This window comes from Castor canadensis, chromosome 4 (genome assembly GCF_047511655.1).
Source record: "Castor canadensis chromosome 4, mCasCan1.hap1v2, whole genome shotgun sequence".
In the NCBI taxonomy this organism is placed as follows: Eukaryota; Metazoa; Chordata; class Mammalia; order Rodentia; family Castoridae; genus Castor; species Castor canadensis.
Window position 1 is genome coordinate 175880365 of NC_133389.1, and position 20152 is coordinate 175900516.

The following is a 20152-nucleotide window of genomic DNA, read 5'->3' on the forward strand; positions in this document are numbered from 1 at the left end:
CAACTGGATGAAATATTCTTAAGAAACACTTTTAAGAACCAAACCATAAGCAGTTCATGAGTATGAGTGCTCTAAAAAGGGAAACAAAGCAGCTGAACCCTACAAACAGCCTGGCTTTCTGCCTGTGACCAAGTTGGCACTGAATTGAGGAGACAGGACTGGAGTGTGTACAGGCCGAGGTAATTTGTAGGGAAGACCACTATAGAAGACAGAGCCACTGAGAAAAAAAGTATCAGAAACACATCTATCCCTGGAGTTTGTAGCTGAATACTGTGTTTAAGTTGAAACTCTAGGAACCTGGCAAGCAAAATAAAGGATGAACAGTTTCTAAACTCACAGAGGACTAGAAGTATTTTACCAGTCAGAGTAGAGAGATTTCATTGGCTATCCAGTGAATTCAGTAAAGCCACTAAAGGTCACATCTTAGTAAAACCATCCCCTAGAATAGAGGTTACTCTAGACTCAACCTTCCCAAAATATACAAACAAATCGAGAAAGAATAAATCAGGCTGACAAGTGACTTACCTGCCTCAGAAACAGATAGGTAAAAAGAGACAATGAAATCACTCAGCAACTTATCCTGCAATGACCAGCATCCAAACAATTTTGGAAAGAAAAAAAGAGAAATAAAGTGGCAGGAATCCTTCTGCCCAATTTCAATAGTTATGTGGCTACAATAGTTTGCATGTATCAAATCTGAGTTGTATTGGCAGAAGAATAGCCACACAAATCAATAAAAAAGAATAGAGGACTCAAAATAGACCCACACAAATATAACCAACTGATTTTTGACAAAGGTTCAAAAGTGATTCAATGAAGGAAAGATATGTAACCTTTTCAGCAAATGGTCCTTGAGAGATGATACTTGTCTAGGAAAATAAAAAAAAGAAATATATTGAAAGATTTAGTTGAAAGATTTCAGGAAAGAACGCAGTCTGTGGGGAAAAAAAATAGATAAGTGTATAACAATGCATGAAATAGCTTCATGAAGGTGCTTACCTAAGGAACTTTGGAAATGAGCAGCACTGGTTAGACTAAATGAAAATGAGCTGTACGTAAGTACTGATTCTGGTGGATAAGGTTATTTCCACGAGGACATAAGTTAACAATTTTGTCATTGCTGTGCATACACACTGGACGGGAACAACTAAGTAAATGGATGCTGGATTGTGATAACCAGATATGTTGTGATTAGTCTGGGAGTTTACAAATAAGCAAGGGAGAAGGCTAGAGTAATCCACTTGGCAATGGCTCAGAATTGGAGACAAAACTATGCATTCATATTTATCTTAAAATAGGTAGAGTTAGCTGCATAGTGCAATATATATATATATATATATATATGTATATATGTGTATTTATATGTATGAGTTAGTATACACACACGTACTTCCTTGCTTTGTCAGTTAAGAGGACTTAGAAGCTATGACATCCCAACAACAAGAAGCATGGTTAGTGTCCAGATCTTTATTTCAATATCATTGTCCAATAAGGAACCAGGGATCCTTAGAGAAATGGATGATTCTAGAACTGGGGCAGGAAATGCACAAGACTAGAGCATCTTGCAGTGTTGGAAAGAATATTAGTGCTAAAAAATAAATGCCAGCATCATCCCTGTCCCCAGTAATGGGGTTACATCAAAAGGGCACAGGAGCCAACTGAAAGAACTCTCAATGACCAAAGCTGGAACATTCAGAGAAACAAAATAAGAACTGTGAGAGTGTGACCCAAAGTATAAAACAAATATCCATAAGTCTATATTAAAATTAATAAATGATCAATAAACTAAAAAATAGAGGATAATAAACAAATCTCAAACTACCCCACCCTCAAAGAGGGGGAGGTAGGTAAGCCACATAAAGTGATATCCTTCCACAAAACAAAGTGTGGAAAGGAGGTAAAAGAGTAACACTGTAGGGGGAAAAAAACATGACAAGCAAGACCTCGGCTAGGTGATCAAGGTCAACATAAATGATAATGAGTCACATTGATGGTATGTAGCCTGATATGATATGACAGGATTAGAAAATTGACAAAAGACATGAAGAGACCCTCCACCAAGAGGATACACAGATATCAAATAAGCACATGGAATGATGTTAAGCATCATTTATCATTAAAAAAATCAGATAACAAGCACAATGAGCAGTACACACATATCAGACTGCCAAAGCCGCGGAGACAAGGGTGGACACAAAGCCAGTAACTGAAGGATGACCAGGATCTGGTGCAGGTGAAGATCCTTATGAGAGAGCTGTGTAGAGGGTATGCCAGGCTCAGGAAGCACAGAGGCTCTCCCTGCATCTGGAGAAAAAACCAGTCCTCCATGTAGCACATCCTGGAGTTCACCTTCTAGCCTGTGAGTGAAGTCCCCCAACCCAAATGCAGAAGCCAGTATCATAAGGTAAATGTGACTTTGGATTGAGTGTCTACTTACATAAAAATGATTTGACTAATTCGCTCCACTCAGTCAATTAAAGAGCTCTCACACACTCAGTGGTTGTCCAAGTATAGGTTTTAATAAACCTCAAATATACGGAAAGACTATTTGGTTCCAAGGTAGCAACCTTAAAGTACAGCAGCATTATTCGGTCCATATAGAAGGAATTAACATTTTATCTACTTCTCCATGGAACACTAGTTCTCAGGATGCAAAGGAAAAGAAACGGTTCCATGATTAAATATATTTGGGAAATAAACAAAGGCAAGCATAAGATTCTTTCTGCTAAGACTCCTTGAAGCCTTCAGTTTGGAACATTCTTTATGAATGTCCATGTTCCATGTGTCAGTCACGTCCCACATGTATTTGGCCACAGAACTGTTTTTCCATGGGACCAGTATTCTGTAAAACACATTAGCAGCACAATTTCCCAAACAACTTAATCAGCTTTTCTGTGGCCCTCTGCCTATAAAACTATCAGGGCTAAACAGATAAAGACATTTGTTGTTTTCAAAGGTCAATTAGAGTGATAGTTGAACCTATGTCTGAGGTTCTACTGCTTCCTGTGATCCAGTTGGGCACAACAGAGATGCCCAGGTGTGGGCTTCTGGTTGAGTGTTTATGGGTACAGTGGGGGTTTGGATTCAAGGCAAGCAAACGGACCTGAGAAGCAGGAGACAGAGGCAAAGGACATGACTGAGAAGAGCCTAACATACGGTATTCTGGACTCCTGCAGGTAGAAGGACCAGGACAAGGCTGTAAAGGCTGGATGGGACCAGACCGCTCAGGGTCTGATGATCAGAGTAAGGACTTGAAAGTTTTTCTTATGGGCAATGAAATATCAACAGGTGATTTTTTGGTAGGGATGACAAGATTAGTTCATCATTGCATCAGGGAAAGGGAATGAGGTGGGGAGATCTGCATAGAGGGGTTGCCCTGACCCAGGCAGGAAGTGAAGGTAGCCTCCTCCTTATAGTCGGAGGATCTAAGAGGGCTCTAGGAGGTGTACTAGTTAGATGCAGATAAATGCAAAGAAGAGGGTATCAAAATGATTCCTCAGCTTCTGGCCAGCACAGCTTGGGGAGAGTAATAATGACATTTGATGAGCTGGCATATATTTAAGGAAGGAAGGAGAAGAGAGTCTATGAGTTTGAGGTGTCATGGAGACATCCAAGACTGTATACCAAGAAGGCAGTTGGAGGCTTGCTAACTGTTCTGGAAAAAAGATTAAATTGTTCTCTCCAATCAGATAGCAAAGTAAAAATCAAATGGATTAGAGATTTAAATGCCAAAACTAAAGTCATACATGATTATAATGTAGGAGAATATTTATTAATAGACAGAACCTTTCATGAAAATAACAAGAAAGGAAACCAAAAGAAAATCAAGATTTAATCACAAACAAGCAAAAAGGAGATTGAGTTATGCAAAATTAAAAATATTGTATAAGTAAAACTTTAATACACATTTGAAAGGCAAATGACAGAGGAAAAATATTGCATTTATCAGATAAAATCTGACATACTTAATATTAGTCCTGTTTCAAATCAAGAAGAATTAAGATTAGCATGAATTGGTCTGACAAAAAACCAGGCAAAAGGTACGAGTAAAGAGTTCACAAAAGAAGAAACATAAATGACACAAAATGCATTTTTAAAGTTTTCAACCTCTCTAGAAATCAGACCTACAAATTAAAACAACACCAAATGACTATGAGAATGACAATTCTGGAGTGTTTGTGTCAAAATCAGGAAATACATAGTCCTATCACTCTTAGTAGGAATGAAAGTTGGCAAAATATTTTTGGTTTTTTTCCCTGAAGAATAACATGGAAGTTGGTGTGTATTCTTCTGGACCCCGAGATTCTCTTCCTTGGAAATCATAAGATAAGTACACATGGATGTACATACAAAAACATTCCTTTCAATGTTGTTTATAATAGGGAAAAATTCTCAACTGCCCAAAAGTCAAATTGAAGGTGGACTTAAGAAAAATCTCATACAATGGATTACAAAGCAGTAATAAAACTGGTTTTAAAAAGAGGCATATATTTTGATGTACAAACACATTTACAATATACATATTTTTAAGTGAAAAATAGGCTATAATATACAATGGGTAATATGATTCCTTTTATGTTCAAATATTTATGCATATACACTACACACTCTATACCATACACAAGACCTTCAGAAAAATCCCTAGATACAAAATGTTAGTATTAGTTACTTCCCAGTAGTGTAATTTTAAGTGTTAAATTTTCTCAATTGCCCTACATTTTCTAATTTTTCTTCCATGATTTATATTACCAATAGGATAAAAAAAATACCCAAGATGCTTCCCTAATATTATTTTCTGTCTCCACTGATGGATATAAAAATGTCTGTGTATGTTTATAAAGCAACCAGCAAAACAAAACCATCTGGGAACAATTTTTAGGAACAAGCCCACTTCCTAGTCCCAGGAAAACCCAAAAGGAAAACACAGGAGAGACACAGATAAACAGAAGGATGAGATGTTGCTTCTCCCACATCCCAGGAGCCCTGAGATGGACTAGGGACCAGGGACCATGCTTTGCAGAATACTCCAGGGCTTGGAAGGGCACGGTGACTCCACAGGGTGAGGCACACACAGCTCCCCAAATGACAGCACATATCTTTCGGTTGTTCACCTCTCTCCTTTTTCTAGGGACACCTGATATGTCAGCCTCTCCCAGCCTCAGGCTAGAGTGATTATTATGCCTTCGCTGCTTGAGCAAAGCTCTGAAAACAGACTTTGTCCTAGTCTCTAGCTATCAGGACTTCTGGCCTCTTCAGGGAAAACCAAGGACGTAACATTTTGTACTCCAGTAGACCAGAGTTCCTTTAAGAATTGGATGAAAATTTGAGAACCTCCCTTTAGCACACACACATATCCATCCACACAAATTTCACATCTACTTTTGGAGATTTGCAAACCCCCTGAAGTTCACAGTGGCTCCAGGACTTAAAAGAAAGATTTCTCCACTCTAAAAATTACTCCCTGACAGTGTTCAGTGACCACCAAGGTTCTTGTGTCCCCAGCCCCTGTGCCCCCAGCCTCTCTCCCTTCCCATTCCTTCCTAGCCACCCCAGCAGTGCCGGTCCCTGCACTGGCAACAAGACCCAACGCTGGAGTATCTCCCCTTCCCACCACCATCAATTTTCTTCAGTTTGCAAAATTCTATTACTTTTATATCATTCAATGACAATAAACATGGTAGCTGAATGCAGTTTGTATACAAGGCACATTGCCTCCTGCCTGTCCCCTTCTGACTCGCATTAACACTCATGTTCTTCAGTGTTCACACAAAGGTTCATTTCTCATGTTACAAAGCCACGCCTCTGGAAATGTAGTCATGACAGCCTCAGCAAATGTCAGCACCAGAGGCTGACAGTTGTTTTAAAGTAGACGTCATCCAAGCAATCCTCTTTATATTTTGCAGTGGTATTCCCATTTTGCAATCATCTATGCCTGAAGGATTTGGAACTTTTTTGCCCCTGTAACTGAAGGAATTCTGTGGTGAGATTCAGAACCCTGCTTATGAATCACTCACCTGTAAACCCTGGTGCACAGATGCATGTGCCATTCAGGCCCTCGCTGTCACAGGTGCCTCCGTTCAGACAGCTGACATTAGCACAGGGGTCCTTAAACAGTTCACAGTGTGTTCCTGTAGAGAGGCAGATAGAAAAGGTGACTGATTCATCAAGGTATCTCCAGCTACCACGGCCTTGGCAAGCAAAGTATTTCAACAGCGTAGGACCCCGTGGAGGCAGATTCCTAGGGTGTGTGTGTGTGTGTGTGTGTGTGTGTGTGTGTACACCATGAGTGCACATGCATACACACAATCCTGACTTTAGATCATTGTAAAAACATGTCTTATGAGAAAATAACAAATCCAATCCCTGCCCATAGGCCCTACTATAAAATTTTTTATCTGCGTTCTCTCTGACTGCATGTCCTAAGGCACAGAAAGCTAAAAGCCTGAAAGATTAAAAAAAAAATGTTAATGGAAAATGCTTTCCAAGTCTCAAAAAAACCCAGAGAACAGCTAGACAGCCTGAACAAAATGTCAACATGGTTGATAACAGCATCCCGAAGGTGAAGTTTGGTGTCGGATATTTCAGCAAGTCCCAGATCAGCTTTGTAGACTGTGGGAGAAAGGAAGCCACTCTGTGCTTGGATGCCCATAATCCTAGCTACACAGGAGGCAACAATCAGGAGGATTGATCACAGGCCAAAGCCAGCCCAGGCAAATAGTTCAAGACCTTATTTTGATAATACCTAACACAAAACAGGGCTGGTGGAGTGGCTCAAGTGGTAGAGCAACTGCCTAGGAAGTATGAGGCCTTGTTCAAACCATAGCACTGCAAAAAAAAAAAAAGAAAAAATTCTAAAATCACAAGGCCAGTGAAGGCAGGAGCTGGAATTCAAACCCACTGGGAATCCAAATCCAGTGTCTTAGCTTATAAAATAGTTTGCCTCAGACTGGCCAGGGAAAACACCTGAAATTCTGTACAGCACCCATTTAACAAAGAAGAGGCATTTAAAAAATCTGTAAAAACAGAAAACTTCCCATATGTGTGAAAAAAGAAAACTGTATGTGTGCATGCATGCATACAAATGCCTGAAGTGGGACAGGGTTACTTCCAGAATAGATTCACATCTATGCATACCCTATTTCATTGGCCATTTTTAAACAATGAATATATTTGGCCATATAAGCCTTCTTTTTTTTTTTTAACATCCAATACTATTTAAGAAGTGGGATATATGCTGGTTTTTCACTGGAGTTCAAGATGAATGGATTCGTGTCTCCCTCTCCCTCTCATCCCACAGCCTTTGAAGAGGGAGATAAATTACATTCTGATCTGGATAAGAATGTAAATAATGAATGCCCATCCTTCCCAAAAGCCTCAAGAAAAATAAGCACAAAACAAATAATAAATGATTGGTATTTACTTAATTTACTCTTCCCTTCATTACTGAGCTCATGATGTGCAAGTAACTGCCACACCCAATGACTCATCCTGTAAGCCCTGAAATTATCTTTCCTGGGCTTTGCTCTCATTTCTTTTCAATGCCTTAAAAAGGAGGACCCATGAAAAGAAAAAAGGGAAGAAAATGGACACAGTAACCACTTACTGGAGTCAAACATTTGAGAATGGGTGGCCTTTAATTTCTTTTTATCCTTGCCTATTATACTCCCACCACCAACAACATCCTGCCAGGTCTTTTTGCTTTGCCTTTCTTTGTAGGATAGCCAAACACATCCACTGATTCATGCCAGGTGGGATACAGCACCTCAGAGTCATGTCCTAGTCCCCACTCTGTCTCTGGGGGCTTCAAGGAAACTTTCCTGACTCGGTATACAAAGATGAAATTTAACGATCAGCACATTCTTCTTCCTTTGAGTGTGCATGCCCTCTTCTCCAAGAAGTCATTATTTGTATTTTCCTACTGGTTCCCAAGTAGCATGGGCTCAACCGAAAATAAAATACAAGAGCTGGGGGCATGGCTTAAGTGGTATAGGCCTACCTAGCAAACCCCAGTACTGCCAAAGGAGGAGGAGGGATGCCAAAAAGCCTTGTCTACTCCAAAATGTTTATCACAAAACAAAGATTCACATTTTTACAAGTTCCCATGAGCTGATCAATGGGAACCAAGTGACCAAAAGAAAAAAAAAAAAAAAAGGTTTTTGACTGTAATGAGAAATACAGCCACCACCAGAGTTCGGAGGTTGAAACCTATAAAAACCAAAAACCAATTACATCAGACTAAAGTAGGAGCAGTCATATGACCTTCACTGGGTTTCTAACAATTGCCAGCCAATCCAGCCAGAGTCATAGGATATAACTCGACAAATGACCACATTTTTCAAATAAGGATGAGAGACAAATCCTTGGCCAAATATTTAAGTATTATAATTTTCAAGTCTTCAGCAAAAGTAGATTTGATGAAAACACCCAAGATAATAAGCAATTACAATCATTTGCATGTTTGGGCTTCTTTAGGGAGCAATAATTTTATATCCTGTTATTTCTCTTTTTTGAGCGATAAGACAATTCTCTTGAGCAGCCACTGAGTTTTCTGGCAGCAAGACTGGACAAGTGAATCTTCACAAAATCACCCCTATTATGAATCAAGATGGGGTTACAAGTCCCCCAGGAGTACTTTGGTGAGTCCTGTTTCTATATTCTAAGTTTTGGAATCCCTATGTGAAAAACCATCATATTGCTCTCCTGATCTTTGGAGCTGAACAACTGTGTGCTGGAAACTTTAAATACAAGAATATGCCCAGGTGCCTTCCTCAAGCCATCCTCTTAGGCGCCAGGGCCCCACTCCACCATTCTCTGGCTGTCCCAAGCGCTGTCTTGGACGTTGTGTTTTCTCAAATGAGCAGGTCTTTCTACATCCTCTCCCCCAACCTGGGCCTCATCTGGCTTGAGTGAACTCATCTGTCCAGTGCCAAGGCAAAGGCACCTTCCCAGCAAAGATGAGATTGACTTTCCCAAGACCGGCAGTTCTGCCATTGTGGGTTGACAGCATACCTGTTCTCCTATTGTAGGAGACTGCCTGAGCCAAATCAGAACTCATCTTTTCTCCCACCTGACTCCTCCACAAATCTCTAAGGACCTTCAGAGCAGAGCCCACATATTAATGCATGGGAGAAATGATGGCTATAACCTCAGAATCCTGTCTTTACAAAAGGGATGAGACAGCCAGTGTACTTTGGCTGACACACAGGTGAGATTGCCAGGGGAGTAAGAAACCATTCCAAATTCCAAATCAGCCTCAAAAACACCCTATTTTGTCAGGAAAAACCAGGTCCACACTTCAAACTAAGTCTGTGGAATGACACATGCATCACCCGTTGGCAAAGGACATAGCACGCACAATTACAAAACTTATGTTTAGTCTCAAGCAAAAATAAACCATAATTCAGTCAAAACTAATAAAAATTCATACTTTTCATATGAAGAGATGGAGAAGCAATGTTTCTGAAAAGATTTCTATTCCAACAGCACTCTTTAAAGAAGTTAATTTTAAAATTAAAAGAATTCAAAGAGCAGTGCACCAATTATAAATCTTTGTTGTCACCATATATTTAGTCACAATTAATATTTGGAACTGAAAACTATTATATTATCTCCAGGAAAAGTAATCTAGGTAAAGAAAATTAACTGGAATTGTTCTTTGTACACCAAATTTGCTTTGAGACACCATCTTCTTTTATTCAAATTTACTTCCTCCATGAAAACTTTTCCAATACTTTAGCTGTCACAGAACTTGACATTTTCTGAACCATTTCAGACATTACGATTGACATCTCACCTTAGCCTCATTATTCCTCATACACACCAGCCTTGGCCTACTCCCTTGGTGAAGGAATAACATGAAGAAGCAGGGAACCCTGACTTACTCACTTTCCTATCTATCACAGTGCTGGAGAAGGGCTAGATATGCAAAATACCTGGGAATTCTCATTCACTGATCAAGCAGAAAGTAGAAAAAATAATAATTTTATCCAACAAAGACAGAATTCTCATCCTTTCAAATATAAATTTATGCATCTTTCAAAAACTAAACAAATTGGTAAAATGCGATCAGACCTCTAGTCTGGTGACTATAATTCTGAGACACTATTCCCTGAAAAATAATCCAGAAAGTATGAAAAATCATATGATAAAGAACTATCTATCATAGCCCCATGTCCAATGTAGTCAGTAAGAACAATCCGATGAGCTGAGTAACAAGGAAATGGAAAAACACTCCCTTACAGGAAATTGCAGAGCCATCAAAAAGAAATTATTAAGACCCCCCTAGCAATATATCAACCAAACACAGAATCATGTTAAGTGTGGGCCCAAAACAAAACTTTAGACATATCCAATTTTTACTGTAAAAACATGGATATTAAAAAGAATGGAAATGACACAAGTTATTATTGCCATTATGTTACGTTGTAAAACTGTGAACAATTTTACAGTTTTTCTTTTTTTCTTAAAATTATCATTGTTATGTCATTTTCATAATTAAAAATTAAATTAAATTAATTAAAATTAAATTCTTAACTTTTGTAACTAAAAATTCCAGATGAGTATATGGTTGATCATTTAGTTTGTTCTGCTAGCAATAAAAAATAAATCCAATATGAGCTATTCCTTGAATATTTCGCCACTCTGGTGTTAAGAACACTAACTGAAAGTCGTATCAGTCCCATTGTTAACCAGCTTAAAACTTGTTTTGAAGGAAAAATCAGCACTTTTGGTGTCTGATGGGAGATTTCTCCGAGTCTGTCAATGCATTTTACTTCCTAACGATGTTATGATCTGTTTAAAAACTTACATCTTAGAAAAGCATTAGAGTTGGCTCCTTCCTGTGTGTGTTTAAACAGCAGTTTTAATTCAGGTAAGCATAGCTACCAAGCATTTGCTTTGTGCCATCATACTCAGTGCTACAGACGATGTGAAAAGAGAAAGAAAGAACCTACATAGTCACTGCTTTCAATAGTTCTGGTGTAGTGCAGAGGAGAAGAAAGTCTGAAGCCAGAAAAACACTGAATGCAGGGCTAAATATAATTTCATAGCAAGTAGAAAGAAGAGATGAAATCACATATTTGGGGATCAACACTTTAGATGGTGAGCAGAGATACAGACATAGGAGTCCAAAAGGGCAAAAAGGAGGGGGAGAGAAAAGAGCCAAGAATGAGGCTCTGAGGCCTAACCACATTCATGGTATCCAGGGGACAAGGATTTCAGTGAGCACAAAGGGAGAGGAATCGGGGTGGCAGGAATGGACCTGCACAAGATGGAGGAGGGAGGTATGTAGGAGGAACCCAGTAATCAACAGAGCCATTTGGGAAGGGGAGGGGAAGCTCATGGATGGCACAGAAGCGTCTCCAAGTGTTTCAAGAAATCCATTCTAAAAACAAGTAACATACAAAGGTAAACCCATCAAAATCACAGCAGACTTCTCAACAGAAACATTAAAAGCTAGAAGAGCGTGGGGTGAGATCTTCCGGGCACTGAATGAAAATAACTTCAACCCCAGGATACTCTACCCAGCAAAGCTATCATTCAAAATAGATGGAGCAATAAAAGTCTTCCATGATAAGCAGAAACTAAAACAATATGTGACCACAAAGCCACCATTACAAAAGATTCTGCAAGGGATCCTGCACACAGAAAGTGACACCCAACTTAACCATGAAAAGGCAGGCAGCACCAAACCACAGGATAAGAAAAAGCAAGACAGTAGAGAGTAACATCAAGTTAGGTACACAAAATCAAACCTCCAAACAACTAAGATAACTAAATGGCAGGAATCACCACATACCTATCAGTACTAACACTTAATGTTAATGGACTTAATTCACCCATCAAAAGACACCGTTTGACAAAATGGATTAAAAAAGAAGATCCAACAATTTGTTGCTTACAGGAGACTCATCTCACCGACAGAAATAAGCATATGCTTAGGATGAAAGGCTGGAAGAAGATTTACCAAGCCAATGGCCCCCCGAAAACAAGCAGGAGTAGCAATACTTATCTCTGACAAAGTAGACTTCAAACCTACATTGATCAAACGAGATAAAGAAGGACATTCCATACTAATAAAAGGGGAAATAGACCAAAAGGAAATAATAATCATCAATCTGTATGCACCCAATGTCAACGCACCCAATTTCATCAAACATACCCTGAAAGACCTAAAAGCATATATAAACGCCAACACAGTGGTTGTGGGAGACTTTAACACTCCATTAGCATCAATAGATAGGTCATCCAAACAAAAACTCAATAAAGAAATCCAAGATCTAAAATATGCAATAGATCAAGTGGACCTAGTAGATGTCTACAGAACATTTCATCCAACCTCTACACAATATACATTCTTCTCAGCAGCCCATGGAACCTTCTCCAAAATAGATCATATCCTAGGGCACAAAGCAAGCCTCAGCAAATATAAGAAAATAGAAATAATACCATGCATACTATCTGACCACAATGCAGTAAAAGTAGAACTCAACAACAAAAGTAAAGACAAAAAACATGCAAACAGCTGGAAACTAAATAACTCATTACTTAATGAAGAATGGATCATCGATGCAATAAAAGAGGAAATTAAAATGTTCCTGGAAGTCAATGAAAATGAAAACACAACCTACCGGAACCTATGGGACACAGCTAAGGCAGTCTTGAGAGGAAAGTTTATAGCCATGAGTGCATATATTAAAAAGTTTGAAAGATCCCAAATCAATGACCTAATGATACATCTCAAACTCCTAGAAAAACAAGAACAAGCAAATCCCAAAACAAATAGAAGGAGAGAAATAATAAAAATAAGAGCTGAAATCAACGAAATAGAAACCAAAAAAACCATACAAAGAATTAATGAAACAAAAAGTTGGTTCTTTGAAAAAATAAACAAGATCGATAGACCCCTGGCAAACCTGACTAAAATGAGGAGAGAAAAAACCCAAATTAGTAGAATCAGGAATGCAAAAGGGGAGATAACAACAAACACCATGGAAGTCCAGGAAATCATCAAAGACTACTTTGAGAACCTATATTCAAATAAATTTGAAAATCTAAAAGAAATGGACAGATTTCTAGATACATATGATCATCCAAAACTGAACCAAGAGGAAATTAATCACCTGAATAGACCTATAACACAGAATGAAATTGAAGTAGCAATCAAGAGTCTCCCCAAAAAGAAAAGTCCAGGACCTGATGGATTCTCTGCTGAATTCTATCAGACCTTTAAAGAAGAACTGATACCAACCCTCCTTAAACTGTTCCACGAAATAGAAAGGGAAGGAAAACTGCCAAACACATTTTATGAAGCCAGTATTACACTTATCCCAAAACCAGGCAAAGACACCTCCAAAAAGGAGAACTATAGGCCAATCTCCCTAATGAACATTGATGCAAAAATCCTCAACAAAATAATGGCAAATCGAATTCAGCAACACATCAAAAAGATTATTCACCACGACCAGGTAGGCTTCATCCCAGGGATGCAGGGGTGGTTCAACATACGAAAATCAATAAACGTAATAAACCACATTAACAGAAGCAAAGACAAAAACCACTTGATCATCTCAATAGATGCAGAAAAAGCCTTTGATAAGATCCAACATCATTTCATGATAAAAGCTCTAAGAAAACTAGGAATAGAAGGAAAGTTCCTCAACATTATAAAAGCTATATATGACAAACCTACAGCCAGCATTATACTTAACGGAGAAAAATTAAAACCATTCCCTCTAAAATCAGGAACCAGACAAGGATGCCCACTATCTCCACTCCTATTCAACATAGTACTGGAATTCCTAGCCAGAGCAATTAGGCAAGAAGAAGGAATAAAAGGAATACAAATAGGTAAAGAAACTGTCAAAATATCCCTATTTGCAGATGACATGATCCTTTACCTTAAAGACCCAAAAAACTCTACTCAGAAGCTTCTAGACATCATCAATAGCTATAGCAAGGTAGCAGGATATAAAATCAACATAGAAAAATCATTAGCATTTCTATACACTAACAATGAGCAAACGGAAAAAGAATGTATGAAAACAATTCCATTTACAATAGCCTCAAACAAAATCAAATACCTAGGTGTAAACCTAACAAAAGATGTGAAAGACCTCTACAAGGAAAACTATACACTTCTGAAGAAAGAGATTGAGGAAGACTATAGAAAGTGGAGAGATCTCCCATGCTCATGGATTGGTAGAATCAACATAGTAAAAATGTCGATACTCCCCAAAGTAATCTACATGTTTAATGCAATTCCCATCAAAATTCCAATGACATTCATTAAAGAGATTGAAAAATCTACTGTGAAATTTATATGGAAACACAAGAGGCCACGAATAGCCAAGGCAATACTCAGTCAAAAGAACAATGCAGGAGGTATCACAATACCTGACTTCAAACTATATTACAAAGCAATAACAATAAAAACAGCATGGTACTGGCACAAAAACAGACATGAAGACCAGTGGAACAGAATAGAGGATCCAGATATGAAGCCACACAACTATGAGCAACTTATCTTTGACAAAGGAGCTAAAAATATACAATGGAGAAATAGCAGCCTCTTCAACAAAAACTGCTGGGAAAACTGGTTAGCAGTCTGCAAAAAACTGAAACTAGATCCATGTATATCACCCTATACCAAGATTAACTCAAAATGGATCAAGGATCTTAATATCAGACCCCAAACTCTTAAGTTGATACAAGAAAGAGTAGGAAATACTCTGGAGTTAGTAGGTATAGGTAAGAACTTTCTCAATGAAACCCCAGCAGCACAGCAACTAAGAGATAGCATAGATAAATGGGACCTCATAAAACTAAAAAGCTTCTGTTCATCAAAAGAAATGGTCTCTAAACTGAAGAGAACACCCACAGAGTGGGAGAAAATATTTGCCAATTATACATCAGACAAAGGACTGATAACCAGAATATACAGGGAACTTAAAAAACTAAATTCTCCCAAAACTAATGAACCAATAAAGAAATGGGCAAGTGAACTAAACAGAACTTTCTCAAAACAAGAAATTCAAATGGCCAGAAAACACATGAAAAAATGCTCACCATCTCTAGCAATAAAGGAAATGCAAATTAAAACTACACTAAGATTCCACCTCACCCCTGTTAGAATAGCCATCATCAGCAACACCGCCAACAACAGGTGTTGGCGAGGATGCAGGGAAAAAGGAACCCTCTTACACTGTTGGTGGGAATGTAAACTAGTACAACCACTCTGGAAAAAAATTTGGAGGCTACTTAAAAAGCTGGACATCGATCTACCATTTGATCCAGTAATACCACTCTTGGGGATATACCCAAAAGACTGTTACTCCAGAGGCACCTGCACATCCATGTTTATTGCGGCACTATTCACAATAGCCAAGTTATGGAAACAGCCAAGATGCCCCAGCACAGACGAATGGATTAAGAAAATGTGGTATCTATACACAATGGAATTCTATGCAGCCATGAAGAAGAACGAAATGTTATCATTCGCTGGTAAATGGATGGAACTGGAGAACATCATTCTGAGTGAGGTTAGCCTGGCCCAAAAGACCAAAAATCGTATGTTCTCCCTCATATGTGGACATTAGATCAAGGGCAAACACAACAAGTGGATTGGACTATGAGCACATGATAAACGCGAGAGCACACAAGGGAGGGGTGAGGATAGGTAAGACACCTAAAAAACTAGCTAGCATTTGTTGCCCTTAATGCAGAGAAACTAAAGCAGATACCTTAAAAGCAACTGAGGCCAATAGGAAAAGGGGAACAGGTACTAGAGAAAAGGTTAGATCAAAAAGAATTAACCTAGAAGGTAACACCCACGCACAGGAAATCAATGTGAGTCAATGCCCTGTATAGCTATCCTTATCTCAACCAGCAAAACCCCTTGTTCCTTCCTATTAATGCTTATACTGTCTCTACAACAAAATTAGAGATAAGGGGAAAATAGTTTCTGCTGGGTATTGAGGGGGGGGGAGCGGAAGGGGGTGGAGTGGGTGGTAAGGGAGGGGGTGGGGGCAGGGGGGAGAAATGAACCAAGCCTTCCTTGTATGCACATATGAATAATAAAAGAAAAATAAAATAAAATATTGTTTACACCTGTAAAAAAAAAAAAAAAAAAAAGAAATCCATTCTAGTGGAATGACGCGTGGACAAGAGGCAAAATGGAGGAGGTTAGAAAAAGAATGAAAAGTAAGGAAATAGAGATATTGTCTGTATCAGCTCTCAGGAAACATGACGGAAAAACGGAAGAAAGGACTTGAGTCAATATAGGATGACAGAAGAGAGAGAAGAGAGCTCTTTTCATTGTTATTATTCATATGGAATTTGTTTAGAAGTGGAAGAACATTTTGTTTCCTGTTTGGCCGTCCAATTCTTTCTAGCACCATTTATTTAAAAAGCATTCCCTTCTCATTCATGGCAATTCCTCTTTAATAGTCACACATCGTTATTAAAGACAATGGTTTCTGGGTCATTGAAACCAATGACCTGTGAATGTAATAAAAATGGAAGCTTTAGAGTGGGATTTCACATCTGCCGAAGTCCTGCCTTGCTGCTTTCCTCAGAGCTATACTTGCCTAACTTCCTCCTGCACTCATTCTTTTTAGAAGGTTACATGCATTTATTTAAGATTTTAAAACATAAAGCAGTAAAAATCAACACATAAAAATACCTAAGTGGGCTAGGGGCATAGCTCAAGTGGTACAGTGCTTTCCTAGCATGTCCAAGGTCCTGGGTTCAATCCCTAGAACCACAAAAAGTTTTTAAAAGGAAGATAATAAATGAAGCCCAACCCCCAACACACTACCTATCCAGGTTCTACCTCACAAGCACTAGTTAGCATTGGTACTCACCTATCAAGCTTTTCTTAAGTTTATACTGACAAATTATATGCAGACATTTGACATAAATGCTTTCAAGGAGGGGAGAACATCCACTCCCAAGGAGGGAAATGTACAATATTTATGACCTCTCTTCTCCTTGCTCTTGCTCTGAACCAAAGAGTGGTTAGCTCCTCTGTCTCTAACTCCTTCTACCTTCCTTGCCATTCTCCCACCACTCTTAACACTGTTTCTTACTCCTAAAAGTTCTACCATTTGCTGCTACATTGAGAGAGTCTTCCTCCCTGTGTTCAGAAATCTTATTTAAACCTGAGCTTAAGTGTCTCCATGAATATAAAAGAATTAAACACTTCATCTGCCCATAGGGATAAGAACGTTTTTCTTCTTATTCCCATCAGCTCCAAATCATGGGTTTGGTTAAAATAATATGAAACTTTAGTATGGTTATTTAAACTCTTCCTTAAGAGCAGGCATGACAGCCACACTTTTGGGTACAGCCAATGATTGTACCCTGGATAATTCCCTCCCCTTGACTGTGAGCTTCTGCCCAAGAGCATATGGCAAAGTCAAGAGGTTTGGCAGATGCATGTAAGGTCCCTAATCAGTCGACTTTGATTCATCCTAAGAGGGCCTGACCTGGTCAGGGAGGCCTTTAAAAAGCTCTAGGCCTTCCCTGAAGTTAGAAAGTTGGAGCAATATGGCCTCCTTCACTGTCGATGGATTTCAAGCTTTTGTAAATTCTACAGTCCACACCTCAGGATATGACTTCTGCCCACACCTCAGGGGACTTAGATGCTTATTCATTCCTCCTCGAGCCTCACCTTAGAGCTCAGCCCAGCCACCACCTTCATCTCAGCCTGTGAGACCTTGAGCAGGTGATCCATGAAGCCCTACCTGGCTACAGAACGGCCAGCTGATAGAAGGGTGCTAACTGTCAAATAAGGGTGCTGGATACTGTGAATGGAGGTTTGCTCTGCTTTTTCTTCTTGGGGAGCTTAACTGTTGAAAGAATGCAGGGTACCCAATGTGTCACAGATGTGTGAGGCTCTGCATTTAGCTGGGGATGGAGACTCCTTGTCACAGGCACACACAGCTTCATGTCCTCTGAGCAATGCTTACACTGCAGGACCAGTTTATACTATACCATTATGAACAGCTTTTGCACGTTATGTCATCGTAAGTGGTGGAGGTGCTACTGTCTATGGAGGAGAAAGCAGAGCCTCAGCTGTATTAGGTAACTTGTCCAAGATCACACAGCCTATCACAGCTCAGCTCCAGAGCGGGGACCTTTGGGAACCCTGTCCTCTAGGTCCTTGCTTCAGAAGAGCCTGGTGAAGCATTTCCTGCTTAATCCAGGACTTAGATGTCAGCAGCTTTCAGTTTATTCAACCTGCCTCTTCCTAAAACAAATCTTTAAAGGGTGTTACCTTAAACCACTAATGTGTAGTAAATTATTATGTAGCAATAGATGAGAAATGTAGCAGTTATATCCTTTTAAAAAGATATTTCTTCATCATTAAATCAATATTCACAATCCTGCTAATCTTCTCTCTTTAGATTAATTCCTGCATCTGAAGAATTCTGCCCAACATTCCCCCCCCCCCAAAAAAAAATCCTTCATCTTCCCCTGCATCAAACACTTTGCTCTGGTTTAGTTGTTCAACCAGATATTCTTAGAGAAGGTAGAGTGACTTTATAGTTCTTAATTCTTGAATGTAGAGCATTTTCTTTCTTTTCCCTTAAAAAATACAGCTGTACTGCTGTTCACCTTCCTTACTGAGAGTCACAGTTCAAAATTGAGTTCTCTCTCTTTCACTTCCTCTCTTGAGTGTTTAGAGATTTAATTTTGATTTTTCTTTCTAAGACTTTTCTCCATGTTTTATTTCTGGCCAGGCTGGAGGGTGACCATCTCAGTAGACAAGTGACCCTGGAGACCTACCTCCAGTGTTGAATGGGTGGACTAGCCAACCAAAGCCTGGGGTAGAGGGAGGCCTCCCAGTGTGGCGTTCAGGGCTCTTCAGGTGTGAGAAGGACAAGGCCATTCTTTCCTAGCCACATAATAACTAAAGGACTAGTACAGCCCAACCCTGCCACTCTCTGGAAGGGCAGTCGATGTCTGCAAGGTCAACAGACACTTCTGCCTCTTTGGGTCAGGTGTGACACGTCACCACGTGTGTTTCCACTCTGAGTTGAGGAGTCCTCAGCTCTGCCTAGAACCCCCATCTCCTTCTCCTGCTTTAAACAAAGGCCCCCAGCATGTGCAGCCTTCCACAAGAACTCAGCCCTCAGGTATGTTTGCAGGTCCCTCCAGGGGATCCACGACGTTGAGGCAGGAGGGATCAGGGATATCAAGTGTGGACTGGAGCTGCCATCTTCCCAAAGTCTTCATTTTCTTAGACTCAGAGATGCAAGATTGTATTTATAGGGTGAAGGAAAGGAGCAAAGAAACAGCTTGAGGTTGAAGATGAGCAGAATATAGGCAATTACTAGAGAAAGTTCTCAGGAAGATGGAAAAGGCTAGATTCAGAGGACATGGGGAAGGATTAACCTTGTACAAGATGAGGAGCACAGGGTCAGTTAACACGGGACAGAATGAAGTTCCAGTGATTATGCTTGCAGGTAAGTTTATGGAGCAAGTGTTCTCAAAGTCCGGCATATGGACCAGCAAATCTGTATTGCCTGAGAATATACCAGAAATTTAAATTCTTGGACCACCCCCAGACCTCATGAATTAGAAACTGTAAGATGAGGCCCAGTGAGATTTTATAAGTCCATTAGCAAAGTCTAACATACACTCCGGTTTGAGAACCACAGCTATAGGGTGTGGAAAATTAGATGAATCTGAAAATTTTACACATTATAATTCTCTTTTATTCCCTGAAAATGGGCATGGCTAAAGTTGGTTATATGATAGGTATGAGTCGTTCAATACGGAACTTGAAGAAAGTGACAAAATGTTGGAATACCCGTGGAGAAAAAGTGGAAAAAGGAAGGATCACAGCCTGTGAATTTACAGAGACAGAGAGACACAGATGGGCTGTTACATGCAACTACATATTTTATTATTTACTAATGATTGCATGAGCAAAGTCTCAGATAAGGGATATATTCAGAATACATCTGGTTAATGATTTTCTCACTTTAAAGAAGCGATCTACTTAATAAAATTCTGTCATAAACTAAGGAATTTGGGCACTTTTCATTTTTTGAAGCACGCCTTCCATACTAAGTCTGTTATTGAAGTATCTTAAGTCTCTGTAAGCATCATTGTCTTAGCTTATACAGAGAAAATAAAGATCACT

General features: G+C 39.3%; 1 protein-coding gene across 1 annotated transcript in view; it reads right to left on the reverse strand.

The window, feature by feature from the left end:
* Dner (delta/notch like EGF repeat containing) overlaps positions 1-20152 on the reverse strand; it is a 317628-nt gene that overhangs the window by 21487 nt on the left and 275989 nt on the right. The window contains exon 10 of the mRNA XM_074071918.1: positions 6015-6128. Coding sequence (XP_073928019.1) covers positions 6015-6128 — 114 coding nt within the window. The remainder of the gene's footprint in view (positions 1-6014; positions 6129-20152) is intronic.